The sequence below is a fragment of the Hippocampus bargibanti genome, linkage group LG09 (assembly GCF_051943395.1).
Source record: "Hippocampus bargibanti isolate YZ-2025 linkage group LG09, ASM5194339v1, whole genome shotgun sequence".
NCBI lineage: Eukaryota > Metazoa > Chordata > Actinopteri > Syngnathiformes > Syngnathidae > Hippocampus > Hippocampus bargibanti.
Window position 1 is genome coordinate 1,730,001 of NC_142742.1, and position 25,340 is coordinate 1,755,340.

General features: G+C 40.5%; 4 protein-coding genes across 7 annotated transcripts in view; 1 reads left to right on the forward strand and 3 right to left on the reverse strand.

The window, feature by feature from the left end:
- Nucleotides 1–1,201, forward strand: part of slc35g2a (solute carrier family 35 member G2a) — a 5,616-nt gene extending 4,415 nt beyond the window's left edge. The window contains 1 exon segment of the mRNA XM_089003751.1: nt 1–1,201. This exon segment is cut by the window's left edge and continues 387 nt beyond it. Within this exon segment, the coding sequence (XP_088859877.1) occupies nt 1–720 (720 nt within the window). The 3' untranslated portion in view covers nt 721–1,201.
- Nucleotides 1,202–1,323: 122 nt separating this feature from the next.
- On the reverse strand, nt 1,324–6,822 carry LOC148893219 (uncharacterized). 2 transcript variants are annotated; one of them, XM_089003756.1, is made up of 4 exons: nt 6,061–6,822; nt 4,705–4,826; nt 1,492–4,034; nt 1,324–1,452 (listed from the first exon to the last, which is right to left on the reverse strand). In XM_089003756.1, exons 1-3 carry the CDS (start codon nt 6,237–6,239, stop codon nt 3,592–3,594), a joined length of 744 nt encoding a protein of 247 aa, XP_088859882.1. In that variant the 5' UTR covers nt 6,240–6,822; the 3' UTR covers nt 1,324–1,452; nt 1,492–3,591. The 2 variants fall into 2 exon arrangements, with proteins under 2 accessions (XP_088859882.1, XP_088859883.1); XM_089003757.1 differs by lacking the exon at nt 6,061–6,822 and having other exon boundaries at nt 1,328–1,452; nt 4,705–5,019.
- On the reverse strand, nt 6,061–14,634 carry LOC148893220 (endophilin-B1-like). Of its 3 annotated transcripts, none has more exons than XM_089003755.1 (11): nt 14,231–14,634; nt 13,700–13,841; nt 13,319–13,447; nt 13,106–13,239; nt 12,104–12,196; nt 11,936–12,022; nt 11,822–11,845; nt 10,712–10,801; nt 10,445–10,545; nt 9,184–9,470; nt 6,061–6,180 (listed from the first exon to the last, which is right to left on the reverse strand). In XM_089003755.1, the coding sequence occupies exons 1-10, from the start codon at nt 14,285–14,287 to the stop codon at nt 9,215–9,217; spliced, it is 1,113 nt and encodes a 370-aa protein (XP_088859881.1). In that variant the 5' UTR covers nt 14,288–14,634; the 3' UTR covers nt 6,061–6,180; nt 9,184–9,214. The 3 variants fall into 3 exon arrangements, with proteins under 3 accessions (XP_088859881.1, XP_088859879.1, XP_088859878.1); XM_089003753.1 differs by lacking the exon at nt 6,061–6,180 and adding an exon at nt 7,814–9,019; XM_089003752.1 differs by lacking the exon at nt 6,061–6,180 and having other exon boundaries at nt 7,814–9,470.
- A 231-nt stretch (nt 14,635–14,865) lies between these two features.
- The window catches only part of atr (ATR checkpoint kinase), a 39,632-nt gene continuing 29,157 nt past the window's right edge, over nt 14,866–25,340 (reverse strand). The window contains 13 exon segments of the mRNA XM_089004719.1: nt 14,866–15,401; nt 15,833–15,938; nt 16,399–16,550; nt 17,697–17,850; nt 18,960–19,116; nt 19,182–19,332; nt 20,154–20,297; nt 20,465–20,665; nt 20,761–20,895; nt 21,739–21,968; nt 22,322–22,419; nt 23,867–24,009; nt 24,105–24,284. Of these exon segments, the coding sequence (XP_088860845.1) occupies nt 15,228–15,401; nt 15,833–15,938; nt 16,399–16,550; nt 17,697–17,850; nt 18,960–19,116; nt 19,182–19,332; nt 20,154–20,297; nt 20,465–20,665; nt 20,761–20,895; nt 21,739–21,968; nt 22,322–22,419; nt 23,867–24,009; nt 24,105–24,284 (2,025 nt within the window). The 3' untranslated portion in view covers nt 14,866–15,227.

The window sequence follows — 25,340 nt, forward strand, 5'->3', positions numbered from 1 at the left end:
TGCTGCGCTTACTCCTCGCTGAGCTTCGCCGGCCCGGACGGCGCCGCGCCCGCCTGGCGTTTGGCCACCACGGCGCTTTCCGCCGCTTTGGCCTTCCTGTTGCTGGACGAACGACTCGGGTTGTCGGATGGCGTGGCGCTGGCGGCGGGGCTGTGCGGTTTGGGGGTCCCGCTGCTCCCCGCCGAGAGCGCCGACCCCCGCGCGGACCCCGCGGCCTTCTGGAGGACCGCGTTCGGGTGGTCCCTGTCGGCGCTGGCCGGGCTGTGGATGGCCTTGGCCCTGGTGGGCTACCGGTCCCTGAAGGGGAGGGTCGGCGTGGCAACGGCCCTGTTCGCCGTCAGCTGGACCGGCTGCCTGGTCACCCCGGCGTGGCTGTTCCTGCTCCGGGACGCTTGGTCCTGGCCGGCGAGCCTCCCCGCTTGGGTCCTGGTTCTGGTTTTGGTGGCTTGCTCCGCCGTCGCCTTCCTGGGGGTGACGCAGGGCCTCACGCGGGTCCACCCGGCGTTGGTGTCCGCCAGCCAGAGCTTGGAAGCGCCTTTGGCGACGGCGGCCCATCTGGTGTTGGCGCGGTTGGCCCCGAGCGCGCCCGAAGTGGTCGGGAACGTCGTGGTGGTCCTGAGCGTTGGCTGGTTGGTGTGCACCAAGCTGGTGCCGTCTCGTGGGGGAAACCGGCGTCACGGGGAGGAGTATGAGGAAATTCTGGACTCGCCCATCAAATAAAACGCGTCCACCGAGCCAATCGTACTCGCTCAACTGGTCGTTTTAGAACACCGGTGTCAAAGTCAAGGCCCGCGGGCCAAATTCGTCACTTTTTTTCGGCCCCGCCAAAGCAAATCAAACTTGGGAAATTGCACGATGCTGGCTAAAATCTGAACCAAAATTTCATATTTTGGGATGTAAACCACAATAACAGTCATCAGACTCATGTTTCTTGCCAAGTACAGTGATACCTTGGCTTACAAACTTAATTGGTTCCCACACAGAGTGTGTAAGGCCAAAAGTGTGTATCCCAAAATTTAATTTCCCATAGGAAACCATTAAAATGAGAATAATCCGTTCCCAGGTCCCCATAAAACATAATTTTCTACTTTCCTAAGCCTTAAAACTACACCAAATATACATTATCTTATGTATAATAAATGTGCAATGGTATTATAATTAAAGAAATAAACTGTATTATATAATAAAGTGGTTTTATTGACCTTTGTGATGGTCGATGGCTTGATGGAATTGACTGGCCGCTTTCATTAGCATTACACACTTGATGAGGAACGTAGCCTTCTTCTTTCACCATCTTGAGGAATGATCCCTTGGAGGTGCTTTCTCTGTGATAATTTTATCTAGTTCCTCATCAATTGTGTTCTGTTTAGCTGGGTTGATAGCTTTTTTCATCAAGTGTACAGATGGCTTGTGCGGCTTATTTGTGGAGCCTGATTGATTGGACATTTTAACCTTGCAGTCTGTACTCTGCTTTTGAACTGACATTTTAACCTTGCAGTCTGTACTCTGCTTTTGAACTATCAAAGTTGAAACGAGTCAAAATTTCACCGTTTTCTCTCCATTTTCTCACTCTCTCTCTCCCTGTCGTCTGCCTGTCTATTTAATGTTTAAAGCACCTCCCCTCACTGCTGCGTTCTTGACCAATCACATGGCTTTAACCGACTACTGGGGGCGGGGAAGAGAGGACAAAAATGAGTCGGCTGCCATTTTGTGGTTCGGAGAACAGGCTCGTTCGCGAACGACACATCACTCATTGTGGCGCTCCGTGTGTATGCCAAAAAATAGTTTGTATGCCAAGGTAAAATTTTCATAAATTTAACGTTCGTAAACCGAAAAGTTTGTAAGCCAAGCAGGTTCGTAAACCGAGGTATCACTGTATGTAGAACACACAAGGAATTTGTTTCCGGTAGAACACACTGGGGAAAGTACAATGCGGGCCGCGGCAAACAAATGACTTTGACACCCCTGTTATAGAACCTCCGCCAAGCACAAAGTTTGATTCAGGAGGGCTTTCTTTGTTTTTGGGTCTAAAAAAAATGACACCCATACCCAAAATGTAACCACAAATGTTCAATTTAACTCAAGGACATGACCCGCCCCCTTTATTCCGAACTCAAAATCCATAAAGGGAAAAACTCTATGCCCATCCCACCTCCTGCTAAAATGTTTCACCCTAATTCCAAATTTCACGCTGACTCGCAATGTTTTTTTCCCCTAATTTTTGTCATTTTGCAGTAAATTTGTGATCGGGGAGACGGGGGGGGGGGGTGTCTTTGAGTGCCATTATTGTCTCATTTGTGCCATTTTTTAAAAACATTTTGGTGGGAGTTGATGACAAAAAAATGTTGCAAAATGGTGTCGTCTGTTTATGTGACAATAAAATATCGCTGTACGATAAACAGCTGGACTAAATTGGTGTCAATCACGATACTTTAAAGCCAAGTTATTTCATTTTATTGTAGTTTATTTTGACTGGCTTCACACACCGGACTGCCATTTTGGGACTCGAATGATATTGGGCAACCATCATGAAGTGAAAATAGTAATAGTAATGGCCGCCCAAAAAAAGCGGCAAGAGAATCCAGTTGGACACCGTGCGGGATGCAGTCATTCCTTACGGTAAAATAGAGGAGGGCGGGGGGGAAAAAATCCACAAAAATAATCGAGTTGCAAAAGTCTACACACCCTCCGTTTTAACTCAAACCACAAATATTTTCCGCTCTTCACATAAATATTATTCCAGAACCCACAAAATATGGACTTTTAGGACGACATGAACATTCAATACAGCGTTAGAAACCTTAGACTCTCTTATTTCATCAGAGTTAATTCCTAAATTATATGGGTCTGGAGTTATATGAGCTTAAAATGAGGGCGGCTGTGTAAAATACAATACAATACAATACGTATATGTTGATTGCTTAGTATAGCGCTTTAACAACAGCTGAAGCTGTAATAAAGTGCTAACATGGCCAAAATGCAAATCCTGCCCCCTTGTGGAAGGGAAAAAAAACATTGCCAGAGGTCTGAACAGCGCTTTATCTGAAACAAAACCTGAATAAATTCGGGAATGGCAGCTATCTATCCATCTATTTGTCTATCTAACTACCTACCTACCTAGTATCTATAACTACCTACCTACTATCTATCTATCTATCTATCTATCTATCTATCTATCTATCTATCTATCTATCATCTATCTAACTACAGTACCTTCCTACCTACCTACCTCCCTATCTAGTATCTATCTATCTACCTACCTACCTACTATCTATCTATCTAACTACCTGCTATCTATCTATCTATCTATCTATCTATCTATCTATCTATCTATCTATCTATCTATCTATCTATCTAACTACAGTACCTACCTATCTACCTCCCTATCTAGTATCTATCTATCTAACTACCTACCTAGTATCTATCTAACTGCCTACCTACCTAGTATCTATCATCTAGTATCTATCCAGTATCTAGTATCCATCTATCTAGTATCTATCCATCTATCTTATATATACACACACACACACCTAAAAAAATAAAAAAAAAAAAAATTGAACAGGGGTGTGTAGACCACCTGCTGTGGGCCTCTCACGAGTCTCCTGTGTCCTTCTTGGTCCCGCCCACCTGCTGGATAACTCGACCGAGCTGCCCATGGAGCCTCTGGAGCTCAGTCGCTATGGTAACCAGCACCTTTTCCACACTATCAGCAGGGGGCGCCATCACTTCCTGTTCTTGAAGACCCAACGCTGACGGCTTGAAATGATGCCACATCTGCAGGGTCGCGTTGAATCTCCTCTCGCTGGCCTCACCTTCCCGACGAAGCAACGCGAGGGCGGTTTGCCACTGGCGGGACGCCGTCCGGACCAGGTGATCAACCTGCGCCCCGAGGGCCGCCGTGGCCCCGCAGCAATTTTGCGAGGACGCCAGCAGCATGTTCTGCCTCATGTGAGAGTCCTCCAGGGCGATGAAGAGCTTGTCCCATCGAGCGAGCTCCGCTGACTGGCACGATGTTTGCGGAGGCAGGGAATCATCTAAAAATACAAGAGACAATGAATACAGTGATATTTTGCCTTACAAACTTAATTGGTTCCCAGACAGAGTGTGTCAGGTGAAAAGTGTGTATCCCAATAATTAATTTCCCATAGGAAACCATTAAAATGAGAATAATCCGTTCCCAGGTCCCCATAAAACATAACATAATAATAATATATTTCATTTATAAGCGGCTTCCAAATCACTCAAGGTCACTTTACACTCACAGGATCGGTTTTGTCTGTGGGTGAGCAGTGGCAGCCACACGCGCCAGTAATCACTCGACCCGGAATTAACTCAAATACATAGTAAACTAGCTTGCTAGCTAATAGATAGCAAATAATAACAACAATAATACATTTCATTTCTAAGCGCCTTTCAAAACTCTCAAGGTCATTTTCAAGTCACAGGATCAGTTTTTCTGTGAGTGAGCAGCGGCAGCCATCCAAAATACAATACATTCATATTGATTTATATAGCAGAGCGGAACCTGGAAGAAAGCGCTAACATGGACAAAAGGTAAATGCTGCACACTTCTGGAAGGGAGAAAAAAAAAAACATGGCCAGAGGTCTGACCAGCGCTTTATCTGAACCCCCTCCCGCAAAAAAAAATCTAAACCTGAACAAATTCGGGAATGGCAAAGTGAACGAAAATGACAGAACGCTAACCTTGCTCACTGGCCACTTCGTTGTCGTAGACATCGACGTAGTCCAACAGATTGTGGTGTGGCGACGAGCCCACGCGTACCATCGTGCAAAGTACTCCGCATAGCTTCAGCACCCCCCATATTCTTAGATCGGCCATTTTTTTTTAGGAGGGGGAGGGGTCGCAAAATGTCGCACAAGAAAAAAAGTGTTTGCTGTGAGCGCACTGAGGCCGCCTTATAAACTCAGATGGAGGGGAGTAGGAGGTCCAGTGGGGGGTTTTGGGGGTGGCGCAAGGGCGTGGGACTTTGACAGGGGGCAAGCGTGGGGGGGGGGGGGGGGGGGGGGGGGGGTGTTGTGAGTAATGTAGCAGTGGAGGTAATGTGTCAAAAGTCCCCAAGTTGAAGAAGGAAGTCGGAGCCTTGTGTGTGTGTGTTGACAAGCTCCGCCTTTTTAGCGTTGCTTTAATTGCGCAATACCAACTGCCAAAACAGGAGTGGTCCATCGATGAGAAGGTTTCTTCAGCCGTCATCTGGACTTCTTTGAAGGTGTTGGACACTTCGCTTCTTATCCAAGAGTCAGCAAACTACAGTTTTTATTTTTTTACCCTCAGTGGTCTTTTAAGAAATGTCAAAAGAACAGAATAGGGAATGAAACCAAAAATTGTGAAGATACTAAAAGGAGAGGAGTAGCAGTACCTAAAATTGCAGGTAGTACATATGCACCTCAAAGCTAGCAACCACACATTTGACGACAGTGAGGTTAAAATCTTAGCGAAAGAAAATAGATGGTCTTAAAGGGGAGTAATAGGAGCTATTTTCATAAAACAGCAAAACCCTTCACTAAATCGCCATGGTGGGGTGAGGTTCAATTTGGATCGTTCGGACAACAGATTTCTTAGGCAACATAAGCTTAGTTATGCTGATGAGGTGATACCAGAGCAAATGGGGCAATCAGGCCAGTCGTAGACCTCATACTCAGGCAGTAGTCCAGTATGGATATATATAGGGCCAAAACTACCAGCAAAAAAAATTTAGTTCGCTGACGAAGCCTCTTGGATAAGAAGCGAAACGTCTAGCCATCTTTAAAGAAGTACAGATGACGGCTGAAGAAACCTTCTCATCGATGGACCACTCCTGTACGACTGAGAGCTTGCATAGACAGTTTTTTTTTTTTTTTGGGGGGGGGGGGATTGCCTTTGCATCACATTTCATAACATCAGTCATTTTCTTTTTTTTTTGGTGAGCGAACAGACAACGTTATGTTTTGTATGGAAAAATTCCACTTCCTTTCGGACATTCTTGACAATTCCCAATTTGCAAAATGCAGGATGAGAACGGGAGACCTTGACATTGATGCAAAGAGGTTTTTTTTTCAAACCTGATTTGATGATTGAAGGTCACCAACGGATGTCGGAGGTCCCCAGGAAGAAAAAAAAAAAAAAAAAAAAAAACGAGGCAGTCAGCATCCTGTGCGGATGTCGTAGCGATCCGAGGGGGTCTGCATGGGAGGAGAAACAAGACATTAACATGAGGAAGAAAGAAAAAAATGCAGACCATAAAGGAAAATGTTTGGATTTTTTTAAATTGAACTTCGACCAGTTTGGCAAATAAGGTAGCTTCAATTTCTTTAACTCGATTTGTTGATGATATTTGGGGTCAAAGCGAGTATAACACCAGGAGAACCTTGGTTGATGGCACCTATAATAAATAAACAAAGAAATAAACATAACATCCTAAATAAAGATAGAAATAAAAACATTAACAAATTTTTAAAAAGAACATAGAAATAGATAAATACAGAAAAACACAAATAAATTAAAAAAAATGATAGCTACATAAATAAATAAATAAATAAATAAAAGAATAAATAAATAAATAAAACTCAGCAGGTGCTAGCAAGATCTGAATGTAGCCTAGCTCTGAATGTAGCCTAGCCGATAATGATGGAAGATTAATAAAACTGGGTAGATGTTAGTTTTTTTTTTTTTTTTTGGGGGGGTGCCATAATTTGTTTTTTTTTTGTTAGTTCTTTTGGTCACATTTACATAATTTTCCCTTTTTTTTTACATTTATTGCACATTTCTTTTTTTATATATATATCTTTTATTTACATAACTTTTTATGTTTGTATTTTATTTTTATTTTTAATAAAAACATTTATTTTTATTTAATGTAATATTTGTGTAATTATTTTAATGTAATTTATTGTATTTAATTTTAATGTAATTTAATTTAAAATAAAAAATAATCTTTATTACATTTTTAATTTTCATAAATAATTTACATAAAAAATCTTGTTTGAAACAAAAGAGGCGCTCTACCTTATTTTTTTATTTACATAATTTTTATTTTGATTATGTTATTTTAAATATTATTATTTTGTTATTTATGTTTGTATTTGTAAATATATTTTAATTTAATTTATTAAGTTAATATTTTATTTTATGTCCATTTAATTTAATGTAATATATATTTTTATTAAATATTTTTTTTAATTTACACAAATAACACATAAAACATCTTTGAAACGTTTGAAACAAAAGAGGCGCTCAACTTACCCGATGATGATGATGATGACGGGATCACTCACATTTGTGACGGTAGATAGATTGAGAGATAGCTAGGACGGTAGCTAGCCTGGAAGGTAGCTAGCTTAGAAGGTAGCTAGCTTGGAAGGTAGCTAGCTTGACAATAACAATTTATTGATAGTTTGACAGATAGCTTAGATGGTAGCTAGCTTGGACGGTAGCTAGCTTGGAAGGTAGCTAGCTTGACAATAACAATTTATTGATAGTTTGACAGATAGCTTAGATGGTAGCTAGCTTGGAAGGTAGCTAGCTTGACAATAACAATTTATTGATAGTTTGACAGATAGCTTAGAAGGTAGCTAGCTTGGAAGGTAGCTAGCTTGACAATAACAATTTATTGATAGATTGATAGATATCTTGGAAGGTAGCTAGCTTGGAAGGTAGCTAGCTTGACAATAACAATTTATTGATAGTTTGACAGATAGCTTAGATGGTAGCTAGCTTGGACGGTAGCTAGCTTGGAAGGTAGCTAGCTTGGAAGGTAGCTAGCTTGACAATAACAATTTATTGATAGTTTGACAGATAGCTTAGATGGTAGCTAGCTTGGACGGTAGCTAGCTTGACAATAACAATTTATTGACAGTTTGATAGCTAGCTTAGATGGTAGCTAGATTGGAAGGTAGCTAGCTTAGATTGAAAATGCGGAGAACTAAAAACATTACTCTTGAGGTTGTCATGTACCAAAATAATAATGTGATATTTCTTCATTGAACATTGGGTAAAAAAAAATGGAGGAAACTTCGTTACACCCCTAAAAAAAACTGTTTGGGGAGCCCCGGTGTCACTGTTGGCATATTTATTTCCACATTAAACACATACCAACTTAGTGCTGACGTCGACGACATATCTCTCACACACACACACGTGCACACCTCGAGCCTGTAGCATGATAATGACATCATCTACATCATGTATGCATTTCCATTAGACATATAGACCCCCCCCCCCCCGCCCCATTACACAATATGGCCTCTATGAGGAGGAAAATGAACAACATCTGGAATGCGAGAATGAGAACTTGAATTGATCTATTGGGACCACTGAGGGGGTGACACCGCCTGCATATGCGTGGAATGATGGCGTTTCACTTTATTTAGTTTCGAAATGCAAACGCAATGAAAGAAACAACACACACACACACACACACACACACACACACACACACACACACACACACACACACACACACACACAAGGGAGAAATCGACACTTGAAAACTAAACGGTGACGTTACTTAATGACTTCACTTGAAATTTAACGAACTGATGACGAGTTACTCGATGAACCGATGCCGATAATTGCCGCTTTGCATAAAATGGACGCCGATACAGAATTAAAAGTATATTTTTAACAGTGATGTTGAAAGTACAGTGTTTTATTTTTAGGGTTATTTTTTTTTTAATCACGCACAATAAAGACAATGTTTTGATTAAGCGTATGTTGTTGTTTTTTTTTAATTGGAAAAAAAATCGTGGCGGATTTGACTTCACAAAAACAACCACGAATATTATATCAGCCATTTTGTTTCAGTCGGACATATTTAACTTTTAACTCATTCACTGCCATTCCCGAATTTATTCGGGAATTGAAAATATGAAGTAGAGCGCCATTCCCAAATTTATTTGGGTTCTGTTTTTCTTGCGGAGGGTACCGATAAAGCGTTGTCAGACCTCTGGCAATGTTTTTTTCTTTTCCACAAGGAGGCAGCATTTCCCATTTGTTCACGTTAGCGCTTTGTTCCAGCTTCAGCTGTTGTTAAAGAAAAATATGGATTGTATTGCATTGTATTTTGGACAACTGCCCCTATTTCAAGCTCAGATAACTCCAGACCCATATAACTTAGGAATTAACTCTTTTTTTTCTGATGAAAGAAGAGAGTTTCCTTCAAGTCGCGACTGATCGTTGTAACTCACCTGCGCTCCTTCGGGGGTGGGGGTGGGGTGATTAGTCGAGAGATGCTAGTTCACAAGATGGAGAACGTTCAAATTGTGATGGACAATCACGCTCAGGAACCGCCTCGTTGTTATCGTTAGCGCTCATTCCCGTCGTCCAAGAGTCCTGGTGGAATTCCGGAAGGTGGTGGACGACGGCGGCGGAGGCGGGAGCAACTTGATTTGGATCAGCAGAAGGATTCTGAGAGCGAGGCGCCCCGTTGGTGATTGACGCCTGCCACTTGGTGGAGCACAACACGGCAGGGACGCTGGAAGAACATTGGAAAGTCACAAATGGAGACCGGCCATTTTATTCTTTATTCTCAATTCATTATGCTGAAGCATGAGTATAGAAATGTATATGACATATGTTGGGCTCATGTCAATCAAAAAAATATGAATAATAAGAATACATTTAATTTCTAAGCGCCTTTCAAAACTCTCAAGGTCACTTTACAGTCACAGCATACGTTTTTCTGTGGGTGAGCAGCGGCAGCCACATGCGCCAGCGCTCACTCAACCCGGAAGGAACTCAAATACATATTAAGCTAGCTAGCTAGCTAATAGAAAACTAATAGATAGATAGCTAGCCCACAGATAGCTTATAAACAGCAAATATACAGCAAATTAGATATCCAGCCAGCTAGCTAATAGCTAGCTAGGTAGCCAGCTAGATAGCTCAAGTGAGCAACATAATGTAAAAATATTAATAATAATACATTTAATTTCTAAGCGCCTTTCAAAACTCTCAAGGTCACTTTACAGTCACAGGAACAGTTTTTCTGTGGGTGAGCAGCGGCAGCCACATGCGCCAGCGTTCACTCAACCCGGAAGTAACTCAAATATGTACATAGATATTAATTACTATCATGAGAAAATGCACAATATGATGTTCTATTGAGACAATGGGTTCTTCCCGGTCTGTTTACATCATGTTGCAGTCACTTGAGCTATCTAGCTATGTGGCTATATAGCTGGCTAGCTGGCTATCTAGCTATCTGGCTATATAGCTGGCTATCTAGCTGGCTATCTAGCTAGCTATGTATTTGTTTATCTATTTGCTATCGATTAGCTATCTATCTATTAGTTATCTATTCGCTAGCTATCTAACTTTCTATCTATTTGTAAAATTCTGGAAAATCCAGGAGAATTTGAAAATAAAAAGGCTACTAAACACTTGAAAATAAATGTTCTTTTATATATATATATATATGGATGAGAATGAGGTGTGACTTTTCCCAACCTGGCCAGCTGTTTGTTGAGCTCCTGGGAGTGTTGCTTGCACTGGGCGTAATAACAAGCCTGCGCGTCCACAAAGTCACTCAGTCTCTGCATGTGCTTGTGCTGAGAAAAAGAAAGAAAGAAAGAAAAAAAAAATCCCATTACCACACAAACAACCCGTTTTAGCGTGTCACTGAAACACCGAAAATGTTCGGTGTTCTAAACAATCGCGCAAGATTTGGAAAAAAGGACTTTAAAGGTGTTGCGCGTGGCGTGCGTGCGTACGTACGCGAGTGTTGCTAATTTCTTCCAGAAGTTGTCGCGTGGCTTCTGATTGACGATGAAACAAAGACTCGCAGATCGTCAGCTGCGCCTCGGCCTAAAAACAAACACAAAAAAAACAAAACAAACACAACAATAAATGACATATATGAACTGTCAAAATCTTCTTTTTCTTTCGGCTTTTCCCTTCAAAGGGTATATAAACTGTCAAAATATACAGTGTATATAAAGATATGAAAACCATGTAATATATATATATAACTGTCTCTCTCTCTCTCATATATATATATATATATATATATATATATATATATATATATATATATATATATATATATATATATATATATATATATATATATATATATCTTGGAAGGTAGTTAGCCTGGAAGGTAGCTAGCTCAGAAGGTAGCTAGCTTGGAAGGTAGCTAGCTTGACAATAACAATTTATTGATAGATATCTTGGAAGGTAGCTAGCTTGGAAGGTAGCTAGCTTAGAAGGTAGCTATCTTGATAATAATTTATTAATAGATTGATAGATAGCTTGGAAGGCAGCTGTTTTAGAAGGTAGCTAGCTTGGAAGGTAGCTAGCTTGACAATAAGAATTTATTGATAGTTTGACAGATAGCTTAGATGGTAGCTAGCTTGACAATAACAATTTATTGACAGTTTGATAGCTATATATATATATATATATATTCTTGAAAAAAAAACGCAATAAAAAGTGGACTGTGAACTGAAATAATACCAGGAGTGAGGACACTGAATGGGTACATTCAAAGTCCTCACTCCTGTAATGAATTAGGTTAAAATATCTTAGTACTTTTTTTCATATTAATTTGCTTAGGGTTGGAAAATTGCTGCGCTGGAGGTAATTTAATACTGATTTTTGCTTAGCATGCGTCAGCGTATGATCGACGTATCGTAACTTGATAAAACACACACACACACACACACACACACACACACACACACACACACACACACACACACACACACACACACACACACACACACACACACACACACACACACACACACACACACACACACACACACACTTCCCCCATTGACCCCGAAAGTGACACCCGCGAGTGTGTGGATTCTATTCACTCACTTGCGAGATCTCCTGCGCCCACATCTGATGGACGAGAGAGAGGAGAGCAGGGGGGGTCGTCATGACGACAACTCTGCGACGACGCTGACATCGAGTGGGTTTGTACCGACTCACCTTCATCCAACGAACGCGCATGAATCGGAACATGTAGGACACCTGAGACGAAAAGTTGTCGTCCCCCGCCGGGTTTGCGTCCAGATTCTGAAGTCGTCAATAAGATGAACAACAATCAATAAATCGAGCGAACAGCTTGATCGCATCATACCTTTCTGTCCTTCTCACCCTGGACTCTCGTTCGGCCTCATGAGCTCTCCTTAGTCGGCTCTTGGCAACATCCAAGTCCAGACGCTTGCTCAGCAACATCCTGCGCTCCTCCTGAACAAAAATATTTAACAATAATAATAATAATAATAATAATAATAATACTAATAATAATAATAATAATAATTCTAATACTAAGACTAATAGTAATACTACTACTACTACTTATAATAATAATAATAATAATAATAATAATAATAATTCTACTACTATGAATAATAATACTACCAATACTAATACTAATAATACTACTAATAATAATGATGATAATAATAATAATAATAATAATAACATGAAGAATAATACTAATACTAATACTTATACTAATACTAATACTACACTCAATTTTTAAGCGCCTTTCAAAACTCTCAAGGACACTTTACAGTAACTGGATAAGTTTTTCTGTGGGTGAGCAGCGGCAGCCACACGCGCCAGCATTCACTCAACCTGGAAGCAACTCAAATAGATAGTAAGCTAGCTAGCTAGCTAATAGATAGCTAACAGATGGCTAGCTAGATAGCTAGCCAGCCAGCCAGACCACTAATAGATAGCTAATAGATGGCTAGCTAGATAGCTAGCCAGCCAGCTAGACCGCTAATAAATAGCTTAGTCGCTTAGAAATTAAATGTATTATTATTATTCATTATTCATTATTATTATTATTATTATTATTATTATTATTAGCTAGCTATTATCTATCTATTAGCGGTGTAGAAGGCTGGCTAGCTAACTAGCTAGCTATCTATTAGCTGTTGATTGTTTGTATAATGTGGCGTCTAACGACTAATTTTTCTTCTTTGTGTTGTTCATTAATGCGGATGTCCTTTGCTGCCCCTCACAGGTCAGTCTTGGTACTGTTTTGTAACGTACGTACGTAGGATAGCTCTCATTATAAATATGAGTAAAAATTGATACATATATGCGTTATATAAATGTAAAGGATTCCCTGCTAGGATTTGTTACCTGCATGTTTTTGTATTCGCACACGCCGAAGCGTCGCAGAGGGCTGAGAAAATGGATGTTGGCGCTCTGGGAAAACTGCCTTTGGGCCTCGCCGAGCTGCTTCTGAGCCTCGCCGCAGCGCAGTAGCGACGTTCCTTCAAGACAAAAATGGAATCTGGCGCCGCCATTTTGATGATAAAGTCTCGATGACAATCATAGTGACGATGCGCTCACCGTAAGGGCTGCCGGTTCCCATCTCTGTCCCGGCCTGAATCATCTGGTCACCGAGGAGCTCTTGAGCACGAGGTCGAGACGGGGCGGGCCAGTCCAGATGCTCGTACAGTCTCTCCTCCATTCGTGCCGCTGCTCGGTACAAATAAAAAGCTAGGAAATTGGTTACAGAGATATTTTTGCGATTCGATTGAGGAATTTATACATTTATATAGTGCATAGATAAAGTCAGATAAGGTTAAAAGCAGCGATTCATCCGTATTTTGGATTTTGGGCCCAAATTACATGTTTCTAACCAGTAAATCTGCTCTCGACTAAAAGCGACAGCTGATAAAATGTCTCCTCAACTTTAAATAACTTATAAGTCGCCATTTTATCACTAACCTGTATTGGGCTGTAACACAGCCTCTGTCTGTGAGACGATAAGGTCCGTCCAAGTCTTGGTGGCATCTACCTGGATGAGGAGCTCCTCCAGGTCGGGATCTAAGTCGGTCTTGTCGGCCTGGCCAAGATTCTCGCCTGTGTACTGAAAAGTAAACCACAACAGTGACGTTAATACACGCTCGGTTGAATTTGGTCTTTGTAATAGTCTGTTCTTCTTTTCTTTTCAGCGAATCAGTGTCCTCCATCTTCAGAGGTTTGATTCGCATGTTTGTTTTGGGCAAAGCTTTTACGTAACCCTCTGTATTTATCCGGGCTTGGGACCGGCACAAGAAGACACTGGCTTGTAATAGTCTGTTAAATAATCGAAAAAAAAAAACAAACATGAGGCATGAGTGTGGTACTCCTGAGTTTAAATGGGGTAAGGTAGTGCGTGTTTTGGTTGAATAACAACATTATTTAGCACCATCTTGGTGGTTTTATTTGTTGATTATTTTTTAAATATATTTATTCATTTGAATTTCTGATATTTACCTGGACAGCGCGGTCGATGAGCTGGCTGGCGTCCACGACCAACTGAGTCAAATCCATGACGTCGTCAAGGTCGAGGAGAGCGCGGTACCCGATGTTTGGACCGGAGACGAAGCGTCCCAGTCCCCGGGAACCGAGCTAGGTGAGCGGGGTGAGGAACCGTCGTCCACCCTCTGAACCCGCCATGTTCCTTGGGTCAAGATTAGCGGTAACTATTATTACTTGTCTGTGTTGTTTTTGTCCCTTTAGCCTTCGGTTTCGCTCGATTCCGTAGATTCAGTCGTTACAGGGTGAGCTACAAATGAATTTTTTTACTCGCGAAAATGTTACATTTTTAAATCTTTAGCTTTTGATTTGTTTGATGGACGTTCTTGGGAGCTTAATGGTAAAACGTTTCAAATCTATCAATAGAGTTCCGGCATGGCCCGCCAAAGTAAAGGCACAAACGGAAGTTCGTCCAGAACGGCATAATTATGTAAAAAGTATTGATTTTTTTCCACAAAATATTGATAATATTGTCTCCCTGGGGTCAATGCCCCCCCCTAAGGAAAAAAAAACTATGAACCCATTTCACACAGCCCTCTATTTCCAAATGCTTATTTGCCATTAATTGCCCAGTGTATGTATTAAAATAAACACTAGCGGCATTTAAACCCTAGGAAATAAAAGATCAAACTAAAATGCTCTTACATAACCCCTTTGTATGGTTAAATTTAAGAAAAATATAATTTTGATTCTCTGTGGGAGAAAAAAAATCTTGCTTGATTTTGTCATGGGATTAAAGAAAGCAGGTGAAAGGGTGACTCTTAAGAAGTGTTAAGGGCTTAAAGCAGCCTGGCTCGTGGGCCGCATACGGGAATGTTGCGTATGCACACACAAGGGAAACAAAACATCATCATTTATTAACAAAAACATGTCCATAAATGTCCGTTTCCAGAAAAGAGGAACCCGCTAAATTGTGACCCGAGGCTTGTGAACACAAGTCGAGTCGAATAGCACTTTACAGGTAGGGCCCCCAGCCCACATACATCAGACAGAGTAGCTTGTCGTCCGTGGCCTCCTGAATCAGATAATGCACGTGACCTTCAATGGACAAAGGCAGTCCCAGAACTTTATTGCGGCTCTTAATCACACCCTGGAGACGCTGCTCAATGTCGCACACGTGAGTTTTGGCCTGCAGGAAGAAAAAAGATGAACAGCGGAATTGCTTTCGAATTAGGCTTTGATCAAGATGACCGAGATGGCTGAGGCCAATTTAGGAGTACAGTAATACATTGGCTTACGAACTTAATTGGTTCCCAGAAAGTGAGGGTAATGCGAAAAGTGTGTATTCCAAACATTAATTTCCTATAGGAAACAATTAAAATGAGAACAATCCGTTCCCAGGTCCCCATAAAACATAACTTTCGACTAAATACGCCTTAAAATTACACAAAATATACCTTATCGCGTACGACATATTACTCGTTGTGGCGCTCCGTGTGTTTCCCGAAAAATAGTTTGTATGCCAAGATTATATTCTCGCGAATTTAACCTTCTAAAGGCGAAAGTAAGCGTTCGTAAGCCGAGGTATGTACATGGAAAGTTCTGGTTGGGTCTGCAAACCTTTTCGTTGAGGATCTCGCCAGTTTCGTTGGCCTGACCTTTGCAGAGTCCTTTGCCTTGTTTGCTCCACTCCACCAGGGGGTCGTGTAGGAAGGTTTTTAAGACACTGGCAAGGAAAAAGGATTAATATATATTATATATTTTTTTTTTGTAATTTATTTGTCATGATTCCCATCATAATGCCACTAGATCACTTTTTTTTTAGATTTTGTCATTTTTTTTAATATCACGTCTCATTATTTTTATTATATTTCTCTAAAATTGGATTATGTCGGATCACATCATCATTTTTTTTAGATTCTGTAAAACTTGTTACTTTTTAAATATAACATCACATCATCAAGTTGCTTGTTCTGTAGCCACAAAGGGACATACGTCTTCTTGTGCCGGTCCCATGCCCGGATAAATAGAGAGAGGGTTGTGTCAGGAAGGGCATCCGACGTAAAAGCTTGGCCAAAACAAACATGCGGATCAAACCTCTGAAGATGGAGGACACTGATTCGCTGTGGCAACCGACCCCTTGAAGGGAAAAGCCGAAAGGAAAAAAGAAGAAGAAGAAGAAGTACCTCATGAGTGACTCCCTCTGGTCCCTCATCAGCCTGAGCGTGACTTCGCAGGCTTGCCTGAAAAGACCCTCGATGCCCATGGGCCCCATGGCGTGCACCATGTTCTGAGTCAGACGGAATGGGACCACCTCGGGGACGTCAAACGTCTCCCCCTGGACGGGAGACACGACGTGTGTGAACATCAAGGTTTATACCGTGATACTTCGGTTTACGAACCCCTCGGCTTACAAACTTTTCGGTTTACGAACGTTAAATTGATGAAAATTTTACCTTGGCATACGAACTATTTTTCGGCATACACACGGAGCGCCACAATGAGTGATGTGTCGTTCGCGAACGACCCTGTTCTCCTAACAACAAAATGGCAGCCGACTGTTTTTGTCCTCTATTCCCCGCCCCCAGCCACGTGATTGGTCAAGAACGCAGCAGTGAGGGGGTGGGGGTTACAGACAGAGAGAAAAATCACTTTGCTGCTTTGAAATGTACATTTCTCCACTGTGAGACTAATAAAGGCAAATCCAAGCCAATCCAAACAGAGAGAGAGTAAGCCCGTTAAACCTTAAAGAGACAGGCAAGACGACAGAAAGAGAATGAGCAAATGGTTAGAAAACAGTGACATTTGGACTCGTTTCAACTTTGAGTTCATAAGCAGTGTAGACTGCAAGGTTAAAATATCATCAATTAGGTTCCACAACATCAATTAGGCTCCACAAACAACCCGTACAAGCCATCAGTACACCTGATGCAAAAAGCTATCAACCCAGCTAAACAGAACACAATTGATGAGGAACAAGGTAAAATGATGGCAGAGAAAGCACCTCCAAGGGATCATTCCTCAAGATGGTGAAAGAAGAAGGCGATGTTCCTCATCAAGTGTTTAATGCTGAGGAAACCGGCCACTCCGTTCCATCAAGCCATCAACGACCATCACAAAGGTCAATAAAACCACTTTATTATACAGTATAGTCAATTTCTTTAATTATAATACCATAGCATATTTATTATACATAAAATAAGGTATATTCTGTGTAGTTTTAAGGCTTAGGAAAGTAGAAAATTATGTTTTATGGGGACCTGGGAACGGATTATTCTCATTTTAATGGTTTCCTATGGTAAATTAAATTTTAGGATACACACTTTTGGCCTTACACACTCTGTCTGGCAACCAATTAAGTTCGTAAGCCAAGGTATCACTGTAATGTCGTTATTAAGTGAGAAGGAGGCCCCGACGAATCGATTGGAGATTTTTGTTGTTGTTGTGGCTGGAACATGCAATGGAGAAAATTGACGAAGCAAACCTTATTAAAGAGGCAGTTGAAGTCCACGTGCACACACTCCCCCGTGAACGAGTCAAAGAGAATATTTTCGCCGTGGCGGTCGCCCAGGCCGAGGACGTAGCCCACCATGGACATGACGGCTGTGGAACGGCAGTAGACGGAGCGGCTGCTGTACCTGTTGATACAAAAAAAAAAAAAATACATAAATAAATACATTTGATTTTACAAAATGTGAACGTTTTTTTTGTCATTATTTTTTTTTAATTAACTCATTCAGGAATTGAAAATATGACGTTGAGCGCCGTCCCTCAATTTTTTCAGGTTTTGTTTTTTCATGCTTGGGTGCCGATAAAACGCTGGCCATGGCCTCTGACATTTTTTTTTCTTTTCCACAAGGGGGCAGCATTTCCCTATTTCCATGTAAGTGCTTTGTTTCAGTTTCAGCTGTTGTTAAAGCGCTACATAAACCCATATTGATATATTGCATTGTATTTTGGACATCCACCCTCATTTCAAGCTCATATAACTCCAGACCCATATAACTTAGGAATTAACTTTTTTCCTGCCTATGTATTTTCCCTTCCACGAGGGGGCAGCATTTGCCTTTTTTCCATGTTAGCGCTTTGTTCCAGCTTCAGCTGTTGTTAAAGCACGATACAAACCAATATGTATGCATTGCATTGTATTTTGGACATCTGCCCTCATTTCAAGCTCATATAACTCCAGACCCATATTACTTGGGAATTAACTATTTTTTTTTCTAATGAAAAAAAAGAGTGTTTAAGGCACTGGTGTCAAAGTTCTGGCACGCCACATCATTTCATTCGGCCCGTAAAAGCAAATGTTAACACTACCTATGCTTGTCTGTGACTGTAAAGTGTCCTTGAGCGCTTTGAAAGGCGCTTAAAAATGTATTATTATTATTATTATTGTTATTATTATTACTAGAGAATGAAATTCTAATATTTTTCGGAATGTTTAAAAAAAGCAGCCTAGAGTCACAGTCACATAGGCAAATAAATGTCAATAAACAGTTTGTGCGTCATAATTACATGCTTCAGTACACGGGTGTCCAATTCAAGGCCCGGGGGCCAAATGTGGCCCGCCACATCATTTTATTCGGTCGTTTTTTTTCTAACGCTGTGTTGAATGTTCATGTCGTCCTAATACTAAATATTCTGTGGGTCCTGGAATTTGAGTGAAAATGACAAAAACCCTGGCACTGGAGTGGACGCATTTTTGCACATGAGTTCATCACAAAATAATTGAGCGTTAGCGTCATACCACGACGTGGGGTCAGGGAAGGTACGCAGGAACCATTCGTAAAAGATGGGCGGGTGTCGAGCACACAGTACATCCTTGTGTAGGCGGAGCTTCTCTTGGAAGGGGGTCGTCTTGGGGAGGATCATCTTCTTCAATTCCTTACCCGATAAGTAGATCCCTAAAACGGACACGACGCAGGTTAGCGCTGGCGTCCGGTGAAGCCGACGCGGCGGCGCCACGTACCTCTCTCCTTGTACATCTTAATGAGGATGTGACGAAGCCCCGCCGTGTTGTTGACCCATTCGATGATGCCGCATTCCTCGTTCAGGGGGATGACGGCGTAGGTGCGGATGTGAAGCTCCCGGCGTCGTGATTCGGCGTCTTTGCGCAAGCACTAGGTATGCGCATACACACACAAACACACTTTCTCTTAAAGGACAACCGACGTCTCCGGACAAGTTGTGTCCATAATTTGTAAAATGGCTTCAAATGACTTCTACTGAGCGTATTTTAATAAGATTCCACCGCATATAGCTATATTTTACATTTTAAGACTCGCGCTGAATAATCAGGAAGTCTTGTTTTTGAGTTGGTGACGAGTCCGTAAGTGACGTCACTAAAGGACCGCCGCTTGAGCGTAAAAAAGATGCATTGTAGCGGTCCTTCCATCACGTCAATGTATTTTGCTGTACTTTTTTGGCTTGGGGACCTCGTGTTGCACCCAAAAGCCGCCAGAAGAGGGCGTCCAAGCGCCATATAAGGAATTTATCAGCCTGTGTAAATGGAGATGGCCACAGGATGTCGCCATTTTGTGCCTCTCTTTTTGGGTGATCCATTTCCCACCAATGTTGCCTCAAAATGGCACGACATAAATTCGTTAATCGATTGCAAACATGTATACTTTCCTCTTCAGAACTATTTGAATCATATTTATAACTGGATGTGTAACAAGAAAGCATATTCTCCGAATCTGAAGCCATTGTTTTGATTCTCCAGCAATGCAAGACGTCTTGGTGTGATGTCACAAACTGGGGGCGGGACTTTCTGAAAATGCCCAATTCGCAGATCAATTTTTTTGCAGATTTTGGACACTTGAAGTCATTTTTATTGGTGTTTTGCATTTGAATAAAAATATGATATTGCGTGTTTTGGGTATTTTAGATGCTATAAAACGTTTTTCTGGTGTCAGTTAAAAAACGTCGGTTGTCCTTTAACCTTGTTAATGAGACAGTTGAACTCCATCAGCCTGCAGTCCTTCCTCAGGTCATCTTTGGGCTTGCACATCATGGTGTAGCTGCGCCCATCCGACCCTTTCAGGCTGATCTTTTTGGGCTTCTGCAAGGACGGCAAGATCTCCACCTGGAAAAAAAACAAAATAGCCTTTTGATTTAAAAACACAAAAGTTTTGAGTGAGTTCAAAGTGATGTTTGTTGTTGAGCAATTTATGAAAAGTGTCCAAAAAATTGTAATGGATGCAGATTTGTATTTCTTTTATTTTTCATCAGGCATGTTTATGTACGCCTTACGTGGTCCTCAAAACGGTCCAAGTAAACCCAATGTCCCGGGAAGGCGTCGTGGTTGGCGTTCGCCCCGCCGGTGTTGGGTAACGTGGGGATGAGCACGGACTGAAGCGGGATGAGGATCTGGCTGAAGGTGGGCTCCTCCACCAAACGCTTCAGGTGCTTGAAATGGACGCTCATGCTCAGTTTGCCGCTGTCGTTGTTTACCTGCCAGAAAATGAATCAAAGATCAAGTCAAAAGGACCCGATGGACATTTTTTTTTTAAATTCAGTAGCATATGTCATTTCCTGTGATGACTCACCACCTTGTTGCAGAGCTCCGTCAATTTGTCGGTAAGTCTGTTGGCGTCGCTGACGAATTTCTCCAGAGATTGTTTGAGGCTGATGGCTTTCTTCAGGATCTGATTGCAGCGGTTCATGCGGGTGGGGTAGGACGACTGTGGGGGCACGGAGAGGGCGTGGGGGTCAACATCCTTGTCGTTGTGTCGTGGGACTGCCACTTTAGAAATTAATTGATTGTGGAAGAAATTTCGTAAAAAAGTGTAAACTGAGACACGTTTTATATGTAAATGCCCTAATCCGTTCCATGATCCATTAAAATTCTGGCATGAATGATTTCTGAGCATATGCTGGTGAGCTATTAGCTATATATTAGCTAGTTTTCTATCTATTAGTTACTTCTGGGTTGAGGGAACGCTGGCGCGTGTGGCTGCCGCTGCTCACCCACAGAAAAACTGATCCTGTGACTGTGAAGTGACCTTGAGAGTTTTGAAAGGCGCTTAGAAATTAAATGTATTATTATTATTATAAATACTATTATTATTCTGACTATTACTATTACTACTATTACTACAACTATTACTATTACTACTATGACTACTATTATTACTACTAATTACTACTACTACTATTACTACTTCGATTACGATTAGGATTAGGATGATTATTATGATTATCATGATTATCATGATTATCATGATTATCATGATTATCATTATTATTATCATGATTATTTTTATTATTATTACAGTAAAGTCTCGTTATATCGATAGTCCCGGTTATATCGATACTATTTCTATGCACGCACGGGGAAAATTACATGCAAACACGGTCGGATATATCGATAGTCCCGGTTATATCGATATTTTTTCGGACTCCCTTGAATATCGATATAACGAGACTTTACTGTATTATTATTATATGTTACATAAAATAGGTCAATTTTAGCCTGAACCAAACCAGTACATGCATTTTTTAATCGCAAAAAAGAGTTTGCTTACCTTGGACACGGCCGTCATGAGCCACATGGCCTGTTGAGGATACGCTAAGAAGACTTTGGCCACGATGGTCATGAGGACGGAGAAGACGTCGTCGTTGGAGTGGCACACGCGAGAGATGAGTTGCGAGAAGGCGGTGAGGAACTGGTAGGGAGCCAGGTTGGCGCAATGCTCGCTCATCACGCCGTTGATCTTGGATAGCTCCTGGCGCATCTGCCTGTCGGATCGGCCGGCTAAAGAAGAAGATAGACTTGGCAAAGACTCATACGCTTGGGTAATAAATAGGTAAATAAAATGACTTTATTACACAGTACAGTTTATTTCTTTAATTACAATACAATATAACATTTATTATACATACAATAAGGTATATTTTGTGTAGTTTTAAGGCTTATTTAATAGAAAATTACGTTTTATAGGGATGCGGGAACGGATTATTCTCCTTTTAATGGTTTCCTATGGGAAATTAATGTTTGGAAGACACACTTTTCGCCTTAAACGCACTTTCTGGGAACCAATTAAGTTAGTAAGCGGAGGTATCACTGTATATGTTATTTTTTGTTGAATAAACGGAGTGGCCACGTACCTTTCTCACATTCACACACTTTGGCTCCAAAGTCCAGCCAGAGTGAGAGCATACGAGGCATAGCTTGGTAGATGTACTGGTTTCCAAACTGCAACGCTCTGGATGAAAACAAAAAAGATGGCCGCCAATGATTCACACTTGCCAAGTTTGATGTGTGTTAACTTATGACGTATTTTTTAGGAACATATTCCATTAGTAAATGTGAGATATTTCAATTTGATTCATTGTTGGAATGTTGAAAAAAAAATTACATCACATTTTAAAACAGCAAATAATTGTAGATTAACTCATTCACTGCCAGACATGCAAAAATGTGTTCAATCCCAGTGCCAAGGTTTTTGTCATTGTCACTTGAATTCCAGGACCCACAGAATATTGAGTTTTAGGACGACATAAACATTCAATACAGCGTTAAATACCTTAGATTTCCTTCTTTCATTTCCCATATCATTCAGTTAATTCCTAAATGATATGGATCTGGAGTTATACGAGCTTGAAATGAAGGTGGCTGTCCAAAATACAGTGCAATACATGCATATTGAACTATATAGCGCTTTAATTATTATTATTATTATTATTATTATTATTATTATTATAAGTAGAATAAATAGAATAATAATAATACAGATGACGGCTGAAGAAACCTTCTCATCGATGGACCACTCCTGTACGACTGAGAGCTTACACAGACCAATAATAATAATAATAAAAAATATGATAATAATAATAATAATAATAATAATAAATGTCATTGATAAGCGCCTTTCAAAACTCTCAAGGTCACATTACAGTCACAGGATAAGTTTTGCAGTGGGTGAGCAGCGGCAGCCACATGTGCCAGCGTTCACTTGACCCGGAAGTAACTCAAATAGATAGAAAGCTGGCTAGATAGCTAATAGCTAGCAAGCTAATACAGGTGGATAGCTAGCTCGCCAGTGAGATAGCTAACAGATAGCAAATAAATCATAATAATAATAATAACAACAACAGCTGAAGCTGGAACAAAGCGCTAACATGGAAAAAAGGGAAATGCGGCATCGTTGAGGCCATGGCCAGCGCTTTATCAATACCCAAGCATGAAAATAAATTAAAAAATTCGGGAACGGCGCTCTACGTCATACAGTAAAGTCTCGTTATATCGATATCGGACATATCGATAGTCCCGGTTATATCGATACTATTTCTATGTACGCACGGAGAAAATTACATGCAGACAGGGTTGGATATATCGATAGTCCCGGTTATATCGATATTTTTTCGGACTCCCTTGAATATCGATATAACGAGACTTTACTGTATTTTCAATTCCCGAATAAATTCGTGAATGGCAGTGAATGAGTTAATCTACGAGCTGATTAATTGGTCAGGCCCTATTTTTGATTACAATTTTTAGATATGCGTGATAACTATAACACAGATACATATCAGACTTAATTTGGAGGAGAGGGTAGTAAAATAGTTGCGGCCATTTTCATTGTTGGCTTTTTCTTTTCTTCGTAACTAAAACAAACATGTTATGTTAGTGGTTAAACAAGTTCATCTTACTTTCCAAAATAGGTGACAATGTATCTGATGAGGTTCCCTTGCTTCTCCATCTTGTTGTCGGTCACCATAGGCATGACTTTATCATAGTACTTAGCCAGGTAGAAGTTGCCGTCCTCCCACTCGGGCAAAAGATTGGTCACATCCTTTCACAGAAAACAACAAAAAGCAGAATGAAGTAAAAAAAAAAAAAAAAAAAAAGCAACGCGAAAGATGGACGGGTTCCTGCGTAAATGGCAACCTTGTACGTCTTCATGACGGCGTTGGATTCAAAGTTGGCCGTCTCCTCCATGAAGCGGCCCACTAGCAGCATGGCTCGACCTTTGGTCTGTTGGTCGTGAGGGTCCGACGGGGGTTCCTCGTTAGGGAAGCACTGGGTCACGCCCTTCTGCAGCACCATTAGCGCCTGGTGGACATCGCCCTGATCGCCCAGCGAAAATACAAGAAAAAAAAAAATATATATATTTTTTTTTATTGTATTTATTTATTCTGTATCGATTTCTGACATTCCTCATCCTCAATTCACCTCTATGTGCCCTCTGCCCGTCTCACCACGATGGGATGCAGAGCTTTCAGCCGCTCTGCTCCCAAACTCTGGAATTCACTTCCACCCGACATCCGTAATATTGAATTTTCAAGTCCCACCTCAAAACCCATCTGTTTAAAATTGCTTTCAATGTCTAGTTCAATTGCTATTTTATTATTTATCATTTTACTTATGATTTTATTGTTGTGTGCTTTGTTTTTATTGTTTTTATTGTAAAGTGTCGTTGGGTGTTTTCAAAGGCGCTTGAAATTAAATGTATTTTTATTATTATTATTATTATTATTATTATTTATAATGGTGACGTATATTAAATAAATAATTATTTAAAACAACAAGTGTCTTACAATGTATATTTATTATTATTATTATTATTATTATTATTATTTATAATGGTGACGTATATTAAATAATTATTAAAAACAAAAAGTGTCTTATAATGTATATTTATTATTATTATTATTTATAATGGTGACGTATATAAAATAAATAATTATTTAAAACAAAAAGTGTCTTATAATGTATATTTATTTTTATACATGCATACGACAAACATTATAAAATGTAATATAAATATCAAAATATATAGAGTTAAAATATTTGGCAAAAGTGTGAGGAAAAATACCTCAAAATATATTAAATATATTGAGATATCTTTAAAAAAAAGATCATCTAAAACTATGAATGATTTCTGCAGTTTTTTTTGAAAAAAAAAAATCGGTGTCATTATGAGCTAAAAATAACGCATAATAATCATCATAGAAAGCGAACAGCCGTGTGTACGTGGAGGCCATGTTGGTAGGGGCAACTTGCCCAACCAAAGGCAATGCACGGATATTGAAATGAACTCATAATTTGAATATTTCTCAACTAATTTTAGGGAGGTTGCCTTTTATTTTGTGAACGGCAAAATTATCAAGTTACATCATTTCA

Coding starts and splice junctions, on each gene's coding strand:
- LOC148893219 (XM_089003756.1), bottom strand. CDS start 6,239: ATGGTCTGCATTTTTTTCTTTCTTCCTCATGTTAATGTCTTGTTTCTC. Junction 4,827..6,060: donor ACCTTCAATCATCAAATCAG/GTTTGAAAAAAA, acceptor GGCCGATCTAAG/AATATGGGGGGTGCTGAAGC. Junction 4,035..4,704: donor CGAAGTGGCCAGTGAGCAAG/GTTAGCGTTCTG, acceptor TTGTATTTTTAG/ATGATTCCCTGCCTCCGCAA.
- LOC148893220 (XM_089003755.1), bottom strand. CDS start 14,287: ATGGATTTGACTCAGTTGGTCGTGGACGCCAGCCAGCTCATCGACCGC. Junction 13,842..14,230: donor TCATCGACCGCGCTGTCCAG/GTAAATATCAGA, acceptor TTTACTTTTCAG/TACACAGGCGAGAATCTTGG. Junction 10,546..10,711: donor AAGAAATTAGCAACACTCGC/GTACGTACGCAC, acceptor TCTTTTTCTCAG/CACAAGCACATGCAGAGACT.